This window comes from Chlamydomonas reinhardtii, chromosome 7, assembly GCF_000002595.2.
Source record: "Chlamydomonas reinhardtii strain CC-503 cw92 mt+ chromosome 7, whole genome shotgun sequence".
Lineage (NCBI taxonomy): Eukaryota > Viridiplantae > Chlorophyta > Chlorophyceae > Chlamydomonadales > Chlamydomonadaceae > Chlamydomonas > Chlamydomonas reinhardtii.
Genome location: NC_057010.1, coordinates 450615 through 462897, shown reverse-complemented (window position 1 = coordinate 462897; position 12283 = coordinate 450615). Strand labels below are relative to the sequence as shown.

The 12283-nt window shown below is 64.1% G+C and overlaps 3 protein-coding genes across 3 annotated transcripts; 1 reads left to right on the top strand and 2 right to left on the bottom strand.

Annotated features, from left to right (window-relative positions):
- Nucleotides 1-31: 31 nt before the first annotated feature.
- Nucleotides 32-7287, top strand: CHLRE_07g315500v5 (uncharacterized protein). Its single transcript, XM_043063874.1, has 15 exons — nucleotides 32-357; nucleotides 512-586; nucleotides 756-818; nucleotides 1280-1411; nucleotides 1635-1724; nucleotides 2225-2302; nucleotides 2565-2786; nucleotides 3148-3486; nucleotides 3826-3916; nucleotides 4151-4320; nucleotides 4794-4937; nucleotides 5226-5430; nucleotides 5633-5769; nucleotides 6107-6195; nucleotides 6444-7287. Exons 1-15 carry the CDS (start codon nucleotides 190-192, stop codon nucleotides 6478-6480), a joined length of 2040 nt encoding a protein of 679 aa, XP_042922442.1. The 5' UTR covers nucleotides 32-189; the 3' UTR covers nucleotides 6481-7287.
- Nucleotides 7288-7295: 8 nt separating this feature from the next.
- On the bottom strand, nucleotides 7296-9521 carry CHLRE_07g315450v5 (uncharacterized protein). Its single transcript, XM_043063873.1, has 2 exons — nucleotides 8866-9521; nucleotides 7296-8678 (listed from the first exon to the last, which is right to left on the bottom strand). The coding sequence occupies exons 1-2, from the start codon at nucleotides 9425-9427 to the stop codon at nucleotides 8143-8145; spliced, it is 1098 nt and encodes a 365-aa protein (XP_042922441.1). The 5' UTR covers nucleotides 9428-9521; the 3' UTR covers nucleotides 7296-8142.
- Nucleotides 9522-9838: 317 nt separating this feature from the next.
- Nucleotides 9839-12281, bottom strand: CHLRE_07g315432v5 (uncharacterized protein). Its single transcript, XM_043063872.1, has 2 exons — nucleotides 11659-12281; nucleotides 9839-11493 (listed from the first exon to the last, which is right to left on the bottom strand). The coding sequence occupies exons 1-2, from the start codon at nucleotides 12239-12241 to the stop codon at nucleotides 10946-10948; spliced, it is 1131 nt and encodes a 376-aa protein (XP_042922440.1). The 5' UTR covers nucleotides 12242-12281; the 3' UTR covers nucleotides 9839-10945.
- Between the last annotated feature and the right edge of the window lie 2 nt (nucleotides 12282-12283).

The following is a 12283-nucleotide window of genomic DNA, read 5'->3' as shown; positions in this document are numbered from 1 at the left end:
TGAGCTCTACCTTATTATACTGATAGAAACGATTAATGCATTCTTGGTTGCTGTTACAGACCCAGAGCTGTCGCTTCCGAGTCCTACCAAGCCTCTTCGCTTAAAAACGGCTGAGTACTTAAGTTATAATGCTACTTTGAGTCAAAGAATCCATTAGTTGAGCGCCGGCGTGGATTCGCGCTAGCACAAATGCAAAACCATAATGCGGCACTCGGGGACACGGGCACGCTGGGCAAGCTGCCGGACAGTATTGTCATCAACATCATAGAAAGGCTCAAGGTTCATCAGCGTGTGCCGCTGCGGAACAGCTGCAGGCGTCTCCGGCAACTCGTCAATGCGTCCGTCACGAAAATCAAGGTGCGGTGGTGCTGTTGCTAGCAGTGCCTTGTAGCCATGGCAGGCACAAGCCCGTTCATGGCGTCAGCGCGGCTGGGCTTACGTGCTGCACAGCGGCCCGCTGCCACGCACAACTGCAACTTGACCCCACGCACTGCCTCATGCACTGCTGCAGCTCGACCCCACGCACAGCGAGGATGCGCTGCGCTGGGAGCTCAGCGATCGCTTTCCGAAGCTGGAGCACATTGAGGTGCGTTCGGATGGGCGGGTACGCGTGCTTGGATCAGGATGAGGACCCATGGTGAGAAGCCCTGGTGTAACCCAGTGCCCAAACCGCGCGCCTCCTGAGCGCCTCCCCGCAGCGACACCGAACACCGACCCCTTACTTGAAAATCTGTCACACCACCTCACACTCACAGATCATGAAGCCCAGCGAGGTAGACTGCTTCACGGACCAGACCTTTGCGCAGCTGGCGCTCAAGGTGCGTGCATCGGAATGGGGTTCAGGGAGGGGTTCGTGGGTATGGGATGTGAGCCCCGTGTCGACTTGCCGCCGGGTATGCGCCGTGGGGACACACTTAGACCAGATCAGGCGATGCATCAGCACCTCAGCGGCACCAACGCGCGCGCGCACGTTACCGTGTTCGTCCAACTACAGTACACCACCGCAGCTGCCCGTGTAATGGCCTCGCCGCCGTGTGTACTTACGGACCGCGCCCACACCAATCGCTGCACTTGCGTGCGCCTTGCGCCACACATATAGTCACCATCACCACCACCTCACGTCCCCACCACTACCACCACCACCGCCTCCACTCCTAGCCGCCGCAACCTCCCTGTCCCCCATTCCCCACAATCACCACCACCACCACCACCACCGCCACCACGATCACCACCATCACCGCCACGGTCACCACCGCCCCCGTGCGCCCCCCCCCTCCAGGACCTGTCCCGCCTGACCGGCCTGACCAGCCTCAACCTGGAGCACTGCACGCAGCTCAGTGTGGCGGGGCTGGCGGCGCTGGCGCTGGCCTGCCCGCGCATAAGCAAGCTGCAGATCCCGCAAGTGTGCCAGGTGGGTGGGCGGCCGGGTGGGCGGATGGGTGGGCGGCTGGGTGGCGGCTGGGTGGCGTGTGGGGCAGTGGGTCGCGCCGGACGCCAGGCCGCCAGGCCGGGTGCACGATGCGGGGGCACGCAGGCTGGGAATCTGGGCCTGTGGTGCGGAGCTGTGGAAAAGCCCGTGCGTCATGCCTGCCCCTTGTCCCCGTGCCTTGCTCCGCCCCCCCCACCCCCCGCAGCTGTGCATGAGCGACTCCATGCTGCTGGTGCTGGCGCGGCTGCCCGACCTCAGCCGCCTGCGGGTGCAGTGCTGCAGGCACTGCAACGAGGTGGGCGGGGGGCTACAACTAGGGTTATTTGGTGAAGGCGTAGCCAGGGACAGCAGTATAGCAGGCGCGTTGTTACCAGCGGGGGGTGGGCAGGGAGCTGGGGCTGGGGTGGCAGGGCGGGGCGGGGCGGGTGGGCAGCAGGGCGGGGCGGGCCGGGCGCCAGGGCCCTGCCGCCGGAGAGGGCGAGACGGCAGCGGGCGGTGATGGTGATTGTGTGTGAGTATGGGGGACATGGTGCTGCTGTGGGGACGTGGGCGTGGGGCATGCAGGCGCGGAGGCCGCGGGGGAAAGGGGTGCAGGCTTGTCCCGATTGTAGCGCCCTCAGGCAGTGGGCAGCAGGAGCCCGCACCGTGCAGCTGCCGCGTCTTCAGCCCATGGGCCCTTTGTGACGTCCCCGACACCCACTCCCACTCCCACAATCCCCACTTATGCTACCCCCATTGCTACCTCCAAACCGCTACCTCCCCTCCCCTCTCCCTCTCCCCCTCCCCCCCCTGCAGGTGGCGCTGGCCTACCTGTCCGACCTGCGGCGGCTGACCGCCCTGGAGCTGGAGGACTACGGCCAGGCGCTGAGGCAGGCGCGTGACCGGGCCGGGGAGGGTCAGGGGGAGTGTCAGGGAGAGGGCAGGGAGGGTCAGGGGCTCAAGGGGAGGGAGGGAGGGTCAGGGAGGCGGGTATTGTGGGAGCGGGTGAAGGGGTTACAGATCGAGTCGATGGCAAGGCGGTTCAGCCGGAGTCAGTGCACCGTGCACCGCCTGGGGGGCAGAGAGGCGGCTTGTGTTTGCAAGGCTGGAGGCTGAAGGGCGCCGCCACTGCTGCCCTTGTGTGATGCTGTCGCAGATGACGTTGCTGACCAGCCTGACCAGCCTGCGGTCAGTCATGGTGTGGAGCGATTTCATCATCGAAGTCACGGACGCGGGAGGAGGCGGTGGAGGAGGCGGAGGAGGAGGCGGAGGCGCCGGAGGAGGAGCGGGGGCCGGTGGAGGGGGAGGCTGGGGGCATCACGGGGGCGGCGGCGGCGGGGGCGGCGGTGGACACCACTTCGTGCACCATCCCATGCAGGTGTGTGTGTGTGTGTAAGTGTAAGTGTGCGGTGTGTGCGTGTGTATGTGCGCGCGTTTATGTGTGTGTGTCTCTTTGCGCGCGCGTGTGTGTGTGTGTGTGTGTGTGTGTGTGTGTGTGTGTGTGTGTGTGTGTGTGTGTGTGTGTGTGTGTGTGTGCGTGCGAGTGTGAGGCGGGGGCGGGGGCTCAAAACCCATGTGGGTCGGGGCGAGTAGGTGGCGCGCACCCGCGGTAGTTGGGTCAATCCTACACACAGGTAATCGCGCCCTGTTGCAACAGCGCCAATGCGAATGCCGGGCTGACACGCCATGTACTGAGCACGTGCAAGTGCGCTGATGTCGTGCACCGCGCTTGCTCGCAGAACGCGCCCAATGGGGCGGCGGGAGCAGCCGCGGAGGCGGGCCTAGCGGGTATAGCGGGCCTGGCGGCAGCGGGCGTGAACCCCATAATGGCGGCAGCGGACCTGGCTGCGGCGGCCGTCGCCAACCTCAACCTCCACGGCGACAATAACGACGACAACCAGGCGGCTGGCGGCGGCGGTGGCGGTGGCGGTGGGGGTGGGGGAGCGGGGGCAGCAGGGGGAGGAGGAGGCGCCGGTGCCGGCCTGGCGGCGGCGGTGGCGCTACACGGCCCTGGCGGCGGCGGCGGCGGCGCGGCGGACCCGGCGGCGTTTGCGCACCAGCTGCAGCTGACGCAGCAGGTACGGAGGGCGGTGCACAGCGGGCGTCACATGAGGGAGCAAGCAGCCTCTAGCTGGGGACAGGCGTTGCCGCTTGGCTCACGCTTGGCAAAGCCGGGCGATGTTGCAGGCGCCCGTGCCCGTCACCCTGTGGGTGCGGTTGCGCCGCGCCCGGCTTCGAAGCCCGTCACCGCGTGCCTGCACACACGCACACACACACACACACACACAGTCTGCGTGTCCCTTATCTCTTGTGTTTCGAACACACTTGTACACAGTACACACACAATACACACACACACACACACACACACACAACACACACACACAATATCACACACACACAACACACACGGACAGGTGCTGAGCAACATATTCGCGGGCAAGGCCGCGCTGTTGGACTGGGTGACGGGCATGACCTCGCTCACGCACATCGACATCCAGAGAGTGGGTGAGTGGCCGGGCTGGCGGTGGAGGACGAGTTGGGCGGCGCATGCCGGCTTGGCCACGACAAGGCGAACGCAGCCTCGGCACCGTGTGTGCAAACTGCGCACAAGCGTGAAGTGTGCCGCCGTGGGTACGGTACTACCGGGCGCACCGGTTTCGCACTCTCATCATTCCCCCTTCCTCACCATCCGTGTGCCTGCACCCACCCCTGTCCACCCCATCCCCCCCTCTCGCGCAGACATCAGTTTCCCCGAGCTGCAGCGCTTCACCGCGCTGCCCGCGCTGCAGCACCTGGGCGTGGGCGACCTGGCCCTGGAGCCGCCGCCGGGCACCGGGGCCGGGGGAGGCGGCGGGCGAGGCGGCGGAGGATCGGGGGAGGGCAGCCGGCACGGCGGCAGCAACCTGCTGGTGGGTCCGAGTGTGGTGTGCGTGTGTTAAGATTACGAGACAAAAGCCCGTGTGTGCGTGCGTGTGTTCGTGTGTGTACATATGTGTGTGTGTATGTGAGGGGGAGAGGTAGGTAGCGGCTGATGTGATGGAGCGCGCGAGGGAAGGAGCACGGCCTTGAACCAGACCGTGGGGCTGCGGCTGTATGCGGTGGACAAGCACCGCCCGCGCTGGCCGCGACGATTCCCAGGGTTGCCGACACGCTCCCGGCATGCTCCAAACCCCCGCCCTGACTTGCCTTTCCATGCTCTGCCAACCTGCAAGCCCAGCGGCCCTCGGTACTTTGCTGCCCCCTCCCTCCCCCCGCGGGGCTGAGACCCGCCAACCCCGCGCCCCCCCGCCCTCATGTGGTAACGACTTCGTCTGCAGTCTTCAGTGCATCCTGTACCGCTTTTCCAAACATCCTTGCAACCCCCCTTGCTGGCCGCGCACAGAACCCGGCCCGGCCGCTGTCCTGTGTGACCAAGCTCGTGTCGCACAACATCCTGTACGAGGCCTCGCTGCGCACCACCTTCCCCTCGCTGGGGGCGCTGTCCTGCGACTCCAGCGACGCGGGGCTGAGGGCCATCGCCGAGCTGGTGCGTGCGCGGGAGCAGGGAGGAAGAGGGCGGCGGAGGGGTGGGGAGGGGAGAGGGGAGGGAGGGGCTGTGCATGGCTGAGGGAGGTTGGGGACTGGAGGCCCTGCTTCAAGTTCCCCTCTACATCCGTAACCCCCGCCCTGCAGACGTATGGTTACAAAATAGAATCCGTGAAGTGGTTCTTGACTTGGTATCCATCAGCACACCTTTCAAAACAGTACCATACACCCTGACACCACATCCCTCATCCGCACCACCCGCACCCTGCCTGCCCCCGCCCACCCCCAGACCGGCCTGGTGAACCTGTTCCTGTGGACCAGCCCCACCGACGCCATCACCGACTGCGGGCTTACGGCGCTGTCGCGGCTGCGGCGGCTGGAGACGTTCCGGCTGGAGGGCGCGGCGGCGGTCACGGACATGGGCTGGCTGCAGTTCGCGCGCGGGCACAGCGCCCTCACGCGCGTCGACCTGGTCAAGGTGCCGGGCGTCACAGGCAAGGGTGACGGGGGCAGGGGAGGGTGCTGGTGTGGTGGGTGCTTGGATGGTGTGGCGTGCGGTGCAAGGAAAGAGGGGGTGCTGCAACGCGGGATCAGCAGTGTTGTACTCCCCTCCCCGCCCCTTGCGATGCCGCACGCTAACCACCACTGCCTCCCCCTTCTCCGCTCACATACATACTGTACACACGCGCCACGCAGACATCGGCTTCATCCTGTCTCTGCGGCAGCTGCCCGGCCTGCAGCGCGCCTCCTTCATGGAGTGCCCCGGCATAGACACGCCCACGCTGGCGGCGCTGCTGGCCTTCTGCCCCGCGCTCGAGTACATCGAGCTGCAGGTGCGTGCGCGCGCGAGAGAGAGAGAGAGAGAGCGAAACAGGGAGGGCCGCGAGGAGACGTGGGGCGGTGGTGTGATGCGGTGGTGTGATGCGGCTGTACGGGCGGTGCGCGGTCGCGGCAGTGGCAATGGCAGTGGGGGCGGCGGCGGGTCTCGCGGCTGCGCGGTCGCGGCATGGGCAGCGGCGACGCATCTGTTTGGTTGTGGAAATGTGCGGCGGCGGTAATGCTGGGTGTTTGCGAGATGCGTGACGGAGGTGCGTGTGCGGCGCGTTGTTGTATGTGTGTTGCACTTGTACACCTGCCGCCGCCTGCCGCCGCCTCTGCCGCCGCCTGCAGGACTGCCCTGCCATCTCGCTGGCGGCCCTGCGCAAGATGCTAGCGGCCACGGCGCCCTCCCGGCCCGACCTGGACATCGTGTTCAGGAAGTGAGTTGTGTGCTAAAGTGAAGGTGCTTGAGGGCTGGGTCCGTGAAGAACCGACATAGTCTGGCTGGCTCTTGCGCTTGATGCACTGCTGCGTGTGTGTGTGTGTGTGTGTGTGTATGCGTGTGTGTGTGTGTATATGCGTGTGTGTGTTTTGTCTGTGCTGTTGCGCTCCTCATTCTGAACGCCCGCCCATGACGCCGCCGCCGCCGCCGCCGTGCTGTGCTGTGCTGTGCTGGCCGTGGACGCAGGGGCGGGGCGACGCGGGTGCTGCACGGGAGCGGGTGACGCGGCGGAGGCGGAGGCCGGCTGTGGGCTCGCGGCGGCGGTCTGCGCCAGGGCTGGGGCTATAGGGCTAGGGCTGGTTGAAGGGGTGCACCTGGCACGCTAAGGTGAATGGGAAGGGACAGGGAGCTGGATGGGCACAAACGTCTGGCGAAGCCTTGCGTCTCGGTATCGTGCGCCTTGGCAGGGGGCACCAGGAGTGGTGAGAGGTCGTTGGTGTGGCTGTGTGCGCACCCGGGTTGCAGTGGTCTGGCCGGCCCCGGGGCTCTGCTTGCGCCCGGCCGCGGCAAGACCTGCTCCTGGTGCAGGCGGTTCACCTATTGCTGCAGCGCGCGTCAGCTGGCACACTGGCGGGAGGGGCACGGCGTGGCACGTGCGGGGTTGGTGGCAGCGGCTGCGTCGGGCGCGCAGGTCATGTGTGGGCAGGCAGAGCTACCCCGTGCATGCTACGGTACAGCTGAACTTTGCGAAGTGTGCGATTGAAGCATTGCGACGTGAAGCGGCTGAAGAGGAAGTGCCGCTCGCGAGGGTAGCGATACATTCAAGGTGCGTGCGGCGCGCTGCAAGGTGTATGCCATGGAAGCAATGGCTTGCCATGGCGGACGGCACTAGCGCTGCACGGTTGACCGGCGAGGACACGAGGGTGCTCGTGGCATGGTTGTGGGCCACATGCAGTGCTGCGGGCACTTAGGGACTTGGAGTTGCAGTCCCGTGCAAATACAGGTGGGCCCCGCGAATGGCAGCTCCACTTGTGCTGCCGCAGCATCCGCGCTGTCGGCAAGCCACGCCAGCGGGACGTGTAGCGGTGTAGTAGGATGCGAGGGGACAGTCGGCAAAAGACACACCCAGACGGCATGTGCCGCAGGGTTATGTACCGAATGTGGCGTAGAACTACTGCGTTCCGCCTACAGGCCGGGTATTCCATCAATCTGGTTGCACAACAGGAACGGGACGCCGCTGTACGCCACCCACAAACGCCGCATAATCCTCTGCTGGTGCCCACATCCACGATATTGGATATCCGTCAGTACGCCGAACCCTGTCCTCACGCTTGCCAGTTGCCACCAAACGCAGCCATTCCCAAGACTACCGTACCATACTCCATACAGGTCTGAAGCACAGTGCCGCACCTCTTTCCTGCTCCATACAGATCTACACAGCAGCTGCGGGAGCTGGCGGGACGTTCCACTCACGCTGTATCGCTCAAGTCCACCACTGGCGCCAGCCATTCGCCGGGCCATAACGCATTCACACCCCCGCATTCTAAGGGCGCCTGCAGTATGCACAACCATGAGTTTGGTAACCTTCTATGTGAAGGACTTGGTTGATTACCGTATTCCCCACGGCGTCCGGAAGTACTACAGGTCCTGTGGCGTTAATCCATGACATCCGCCCACAGGCTACCACCCAAGATACCCAACACCACCTGCCCTTCTGCTCCTATGCACGCCTTTCCCAGGCCCGCCGGGCATCACGTGCGGTGCGGCCATGTGCGCGGGCCCGACCCTCACCGTGACCGCCGCAATGACGCCTCCTGCCCTCCTCGAAACCAGCCCTGTATGACCAACTCTTTAATCGTCCTCAATCGCTCCCTTGACTCGACTGTCACCTGCCCAACGCATCCGCCAATGCCAGCGCTAGCGGTGTCTCCATGCTACAAGATACCTACGCCGCCTCCTCCTCCTCTAGCTGCTGCAGCACTTCCTGCATCGCCGCCTGGTGCTCCGCGAGGGTCATGCCACCCACGGACACACGCAGCCGGTTGTCACCTCCACCCTTCTTAAACACGTTTGTTGCCTCGATCTCGTCGCCATCCACTTGCCCACCTGAGGCCACACGAAACCATGCGGCCGCGTGCTCGGAGTTCATGACGAGACTGAACTTGCTGCCGGTGGCGACGTCGGCCTGGCCCAGCTGGGGGCCCCACAGCGAGTCGCTCACGAAGCCCTCCACCAGCAGCTCGTGCGGCATGCACTCCAGCACGCGCCGGCTGAACACCTTTGCGGCGGTCGCACGTAGGATTGATAAAAAACTAGATATGAGTTGCGCCTGGAAGAAGTCCCGGAGCAGCCGAACCAGCGCCACCAGCCCCAACCGCCCTGCCAGGTACAGCCAGCCCTCCAGTGCGGCCGCCACGGCGCCGGGGAGGGCGACCTTGAACGGCTCGAGGTCCTCGCCGGAGACGACCGTGTGTACTGTGCCTGGATGAGGATAATGGGGCATCCCGCGTGCCTGGTCAGTACAACGCCAATGCAGGTGATGGGCAGGGAGGTAAAACGGTGGGAGTACATCATAACACGAGGTGCAAATTTAAAGCACAAGGTGCAAAACGCCGTGTGATAACGTCCGAGCGTGTGCCACCCGGCATCCTCTTCACATATGACTTGCCCGAAGTCGGAACGTCGAAGGCATGCAGACTGTAAGATTTAAGGTAGTAGTATAGCTTGCCGCGCAGCGCCAGCTCCAGCTGCAGCGGCCCGCCGCCCCCGCCAGCTGCCCCTCCCTCGCCACCACCGCCACCACCGTTCACCACCACCGGCAGCGCCAGGCCGGGCTGCGCCGCCAGCGCGTCGCCGAGGGCATCCATCACAACCCGGCTGGTGCCCACAGCATCCGCGAATAGCAGCAGCGACCGCGCGGCCTCCGACAGGCTGGGGAACTTGGGGGGCTGCCGACCAGCGTCCACCCGCGAGTAGACCAGGTCCAGCCACTGCCGCACCACGGCCGAGGACACCGGGCTGCTCTGGCCCTCGAGCACCAGCTTGGAGAGGTCCCAGGTGGTCTTGCCGCTGCTGGCGCGGGGCAAGTCGAAAACGACTTTACAGCATGGCAGCAGCACGACCAGGTGCGCTTCGAGCGGCTGCTCGCTGACTGCAGTGATAATCACAATGTCGGTGGGCTCATCAGCAAGCAGGAAGTCATCAGTGCGCTTCCGCTTCACGCGACTCATTCAAGTATGAAATGGCGCTGAAACGGTTTGAGGCTGTTGTGAGTCCTTGGGCCCCCGTCAACCTGTAAACAGTTTTCATGTTCCTGGTCGGCACATCAGGACTGTCACTCCTCGCTCACATCAGCTGACGCCCACCGCGTCCTCCACAGACATCCCCCCCCCGCCGCCCCACCATGCTCACCAGTCACCCAACGGCCCTCACCAGCACCTGGCTAGGTGGGATTTGACATTGGTGGCAATGATGGGACTTACTCGAAATCAGCACCGCGTGCGTCGCCACCGCCACGTCCAGCAGCGTCCACAGCTGGCGGCCCATGCAGACGTGGTATACCGTATGCATGCATTCTGCAGGCCTCCATACAGCCTCCCGTGCAGCGCGCCGGTATGTAAGGCCCCCCCTCCTGGCTACCCGAAGCCGAGAGTTTACAGCGTGCAGCACGGTACAGGGAATGCGTCTCCAGCACGCACACCAGGCCAGGCCCCAGCACCTTGAGCACGTGGAGCCGTAGCAAGTCCAGCTATGAAACAAAACTCCTGGCATCACACATCGTATGAGCACCGTATGTGGCTAGGCCTTTGCAACCGTTTACAAGCGCGCAATCTCTTTAAGCCCACGGTCATCCAGCGCACAGCTATTGATGACCCCCGTCTAATACCCGAAGCAAAGATGGCATTGTGCATAATACCATACTTGCACTGGCTGTGCCGTATATGCCTGTTCCAGCGCACACTTGTCGCTACCTCCTAAGCTCTGACATAATTTCATGCCATAGTCCTGCCTACCCAAAGGCGATTCGCAAGCACACCAACGTGGCAGTATGGCGCATCCTGCCAGTACCGTACTACCGGTAGTTGTGTCAGCACCTGCCCCGACGTGACATGCTCCCCTACCCCTACCCCGGCGCGTCCGTGCCCATTCAACGTAACGCCATATCATGACAAAGGACCGCATGCTTTGCATCAATCCCACAATCATTCGGCGTTGCAGTCGATGTCTCGTGCGTCGATGCCCGCTCCCCCGACTCCAGACCGCCACCAGGTCCACCAACGCCAGGTTGCCAGTGCTCCTGCTCCACGGTTCCCCGACTGCCGCCCCTGTAGTGCGTCAGCAGTCAGTGCCAAAACCGCACTCATGCTTGCCAACGTGTCCTGCCATCTGCAATGGCGATTCACCTCAACCAGCAAACAACACCCGCAAATGTGCATGTAAAGCTCAAGCCAAGGCGCAGCCTGCCATTTCCAGTGCGGTATGTGCCAGCACCTGCCCCGACGTGATAGGCGTCCCTGCCCCTAGCTACCATGCACTGCGTGCTTGCCCACGCAACCTTACCCCACACCACGACACACCCCTGCATACTCTGCAACCTGGCACTCCCGCGCTCATCTTATTTCACAGGTTGAATTTGTCACGTGCAATGGTGTATGCTGTCCAGTCCGCCCGACTGCCGCCTGTGCAATGCGTCGGCCAGCGCAAACCCTAGCAGTGCCGCCACCTCACTAGTCACTACAGGTCGTTACCTACATCGCCCCCACCTCCTCCTCCTCCTCCTCCAGCTGCTGCAGCACTTCCAGCACCGCCTGCTGGTGCTGTGCGGGGTTCATGCCACCCAAGGACACACGCAGCCGCTGCTTATTTGGACCCATCTTAAACATGTTTGCTGCCTCCATCTCCTCACCGTCCGCCTGCCCACCTGGGGCCAGATCAAACCATGTCGCCGCGTGCTCGGAGCTCATGACGAGATTGAACTTGCTGCCGGCGGGCACATCCGCCTGGCCCAGCTGGGAACTCCACAGCGAGTCGCGCACGAAGCCCTCCACCAGCAGCTCGTGCGGCATGCACTCAAGCACGCGCCGGCTATACACCTTTGCAGCGGTCCCGCACACGATAGATAAACCAGAAGACATGAGTTGCGCCTTGTAGAAGTCGAGCAGCAGCCGCACCAGCGCCACCAGTCCCAACCGCCCCGCAAGGTACAGCCAGCCCTCCAGCGCGGCCGCCACGGCACCGGGGAGGGCGGCGCTGTGCGGCGCCAGTGCCCCGCCGGAGACGACCATGTGTATTGTGCCTGGATGAGGACAATGGGGCATGCCGCGTGTCTGGTCACTGCAAGACCGGTGATAAAACAGCCGGCAAATGCGCTGAAATCACATATTGTTACACATGTTGCAAAACACCCTGTGATCATGTCTGTGCATGTGCCACAAGACATCCTCTTTTGCATATGACTTGCCCGAAGTCGGGACGTCGAGGGCATTCAGGCCGTCAGATCTAGTGCAGAAGTATAGCTTGCCGCGCAGCGCCAGCTGCAGCTGTGGCGGCGGCGGCTGCGGTGCCGCAGCAGCACCGCCCCCGCCAGCGGCCCCTCCCTCGCCACCACCGCCACCGCCGTTCACCACCACCGGCAGCGCCAGGCTTGGCTGCGCCGCCAGCGCGTCGCCGAGGGCATCCATCACAACCTGGCTAGTGCCCACGGCGTCCGCGAACAGCAACAGCGACCGCGCGGCCTCCGACAGCCTGGGGAACTTTGGGGGCTGCCGACCAGCGTCCACCCGCGAGTAGACCAGGTCCAGCCACTGCCGCACCACAGCCGAGGACACCGGGCTGCTCTGGCCCTCGAGCACCAGCTTGGAGAGGTCCCAGGTGGTCTTGCAGCTGCTGGCGCGAGGCAAGTCGCGAACCACATGCGAAAGCAGGCCCAAGACTGTGGTGTGCGCCTCGAGCGGCTGCTCGCTGTCTGCAGTGATAATCACAATGTCGGTGGGCTCATCAGCAAGCAGGAAGTCATCAGTGCGCTTCCGCTTCACGCGGCTCATGGTTTTGTGCGAAACGGCGCGCTGGTCGAAAGTTGTGGTCCG

Bases quoted from the DNA above. Each gene is read 5' to 3' on its own strand.
- CHLRE_07g315432v5 (XM_043063872.1), bottom strand. From the start codon at position 12,241: ATGAGCCGCGTGAAGCGGAAGCGCACTGATGACTTCCTGCTTGCTGAT. The intron at 11,494-11,658 runs GCAAGTCATATG...GTCCTCATCCAG, and splicing joins CCTCGACGTCCCGACTTCGG to GCACAATACACATGGTCGTC.
- CHLRE_07g315450v5 (XM_043063873.1), bottom strand. From the start codon at position 9,427: ATGAGTCGCGTGAAGCGGAAGCGCACTGATGACTTCCTGCTTGCTGAT. The intron at 8,679-8,865 runs GCAAGTCATATG...ATCCTCATCCAG, and splicing joins CTTCGACGTTCCGACTTCGG to GCACAGTACACACGGTCGTC.
- CHLRE_07g315500v5 (XM_043063874.1), top strand. From the start codon at position 190: ATGCAAAACCATAATGCGGCACTCGGGGACACGGGCACGCTGGGCAAG. The intron at 358-511 runs GTGCGGTGGTGC...GCACTGCTGCAG, and splicing joins CGTCCGTCACGAAAATCAAG to CTCGACCCCACGCACAGCGA. The intron at 6,196-6,443 runs GTGAGTTGTGTG...CCGTGGACGCAG, and splicing joins CTGGACATCGTGTTCAGGAA to GGGCGGGGCGACGCGGGTGC.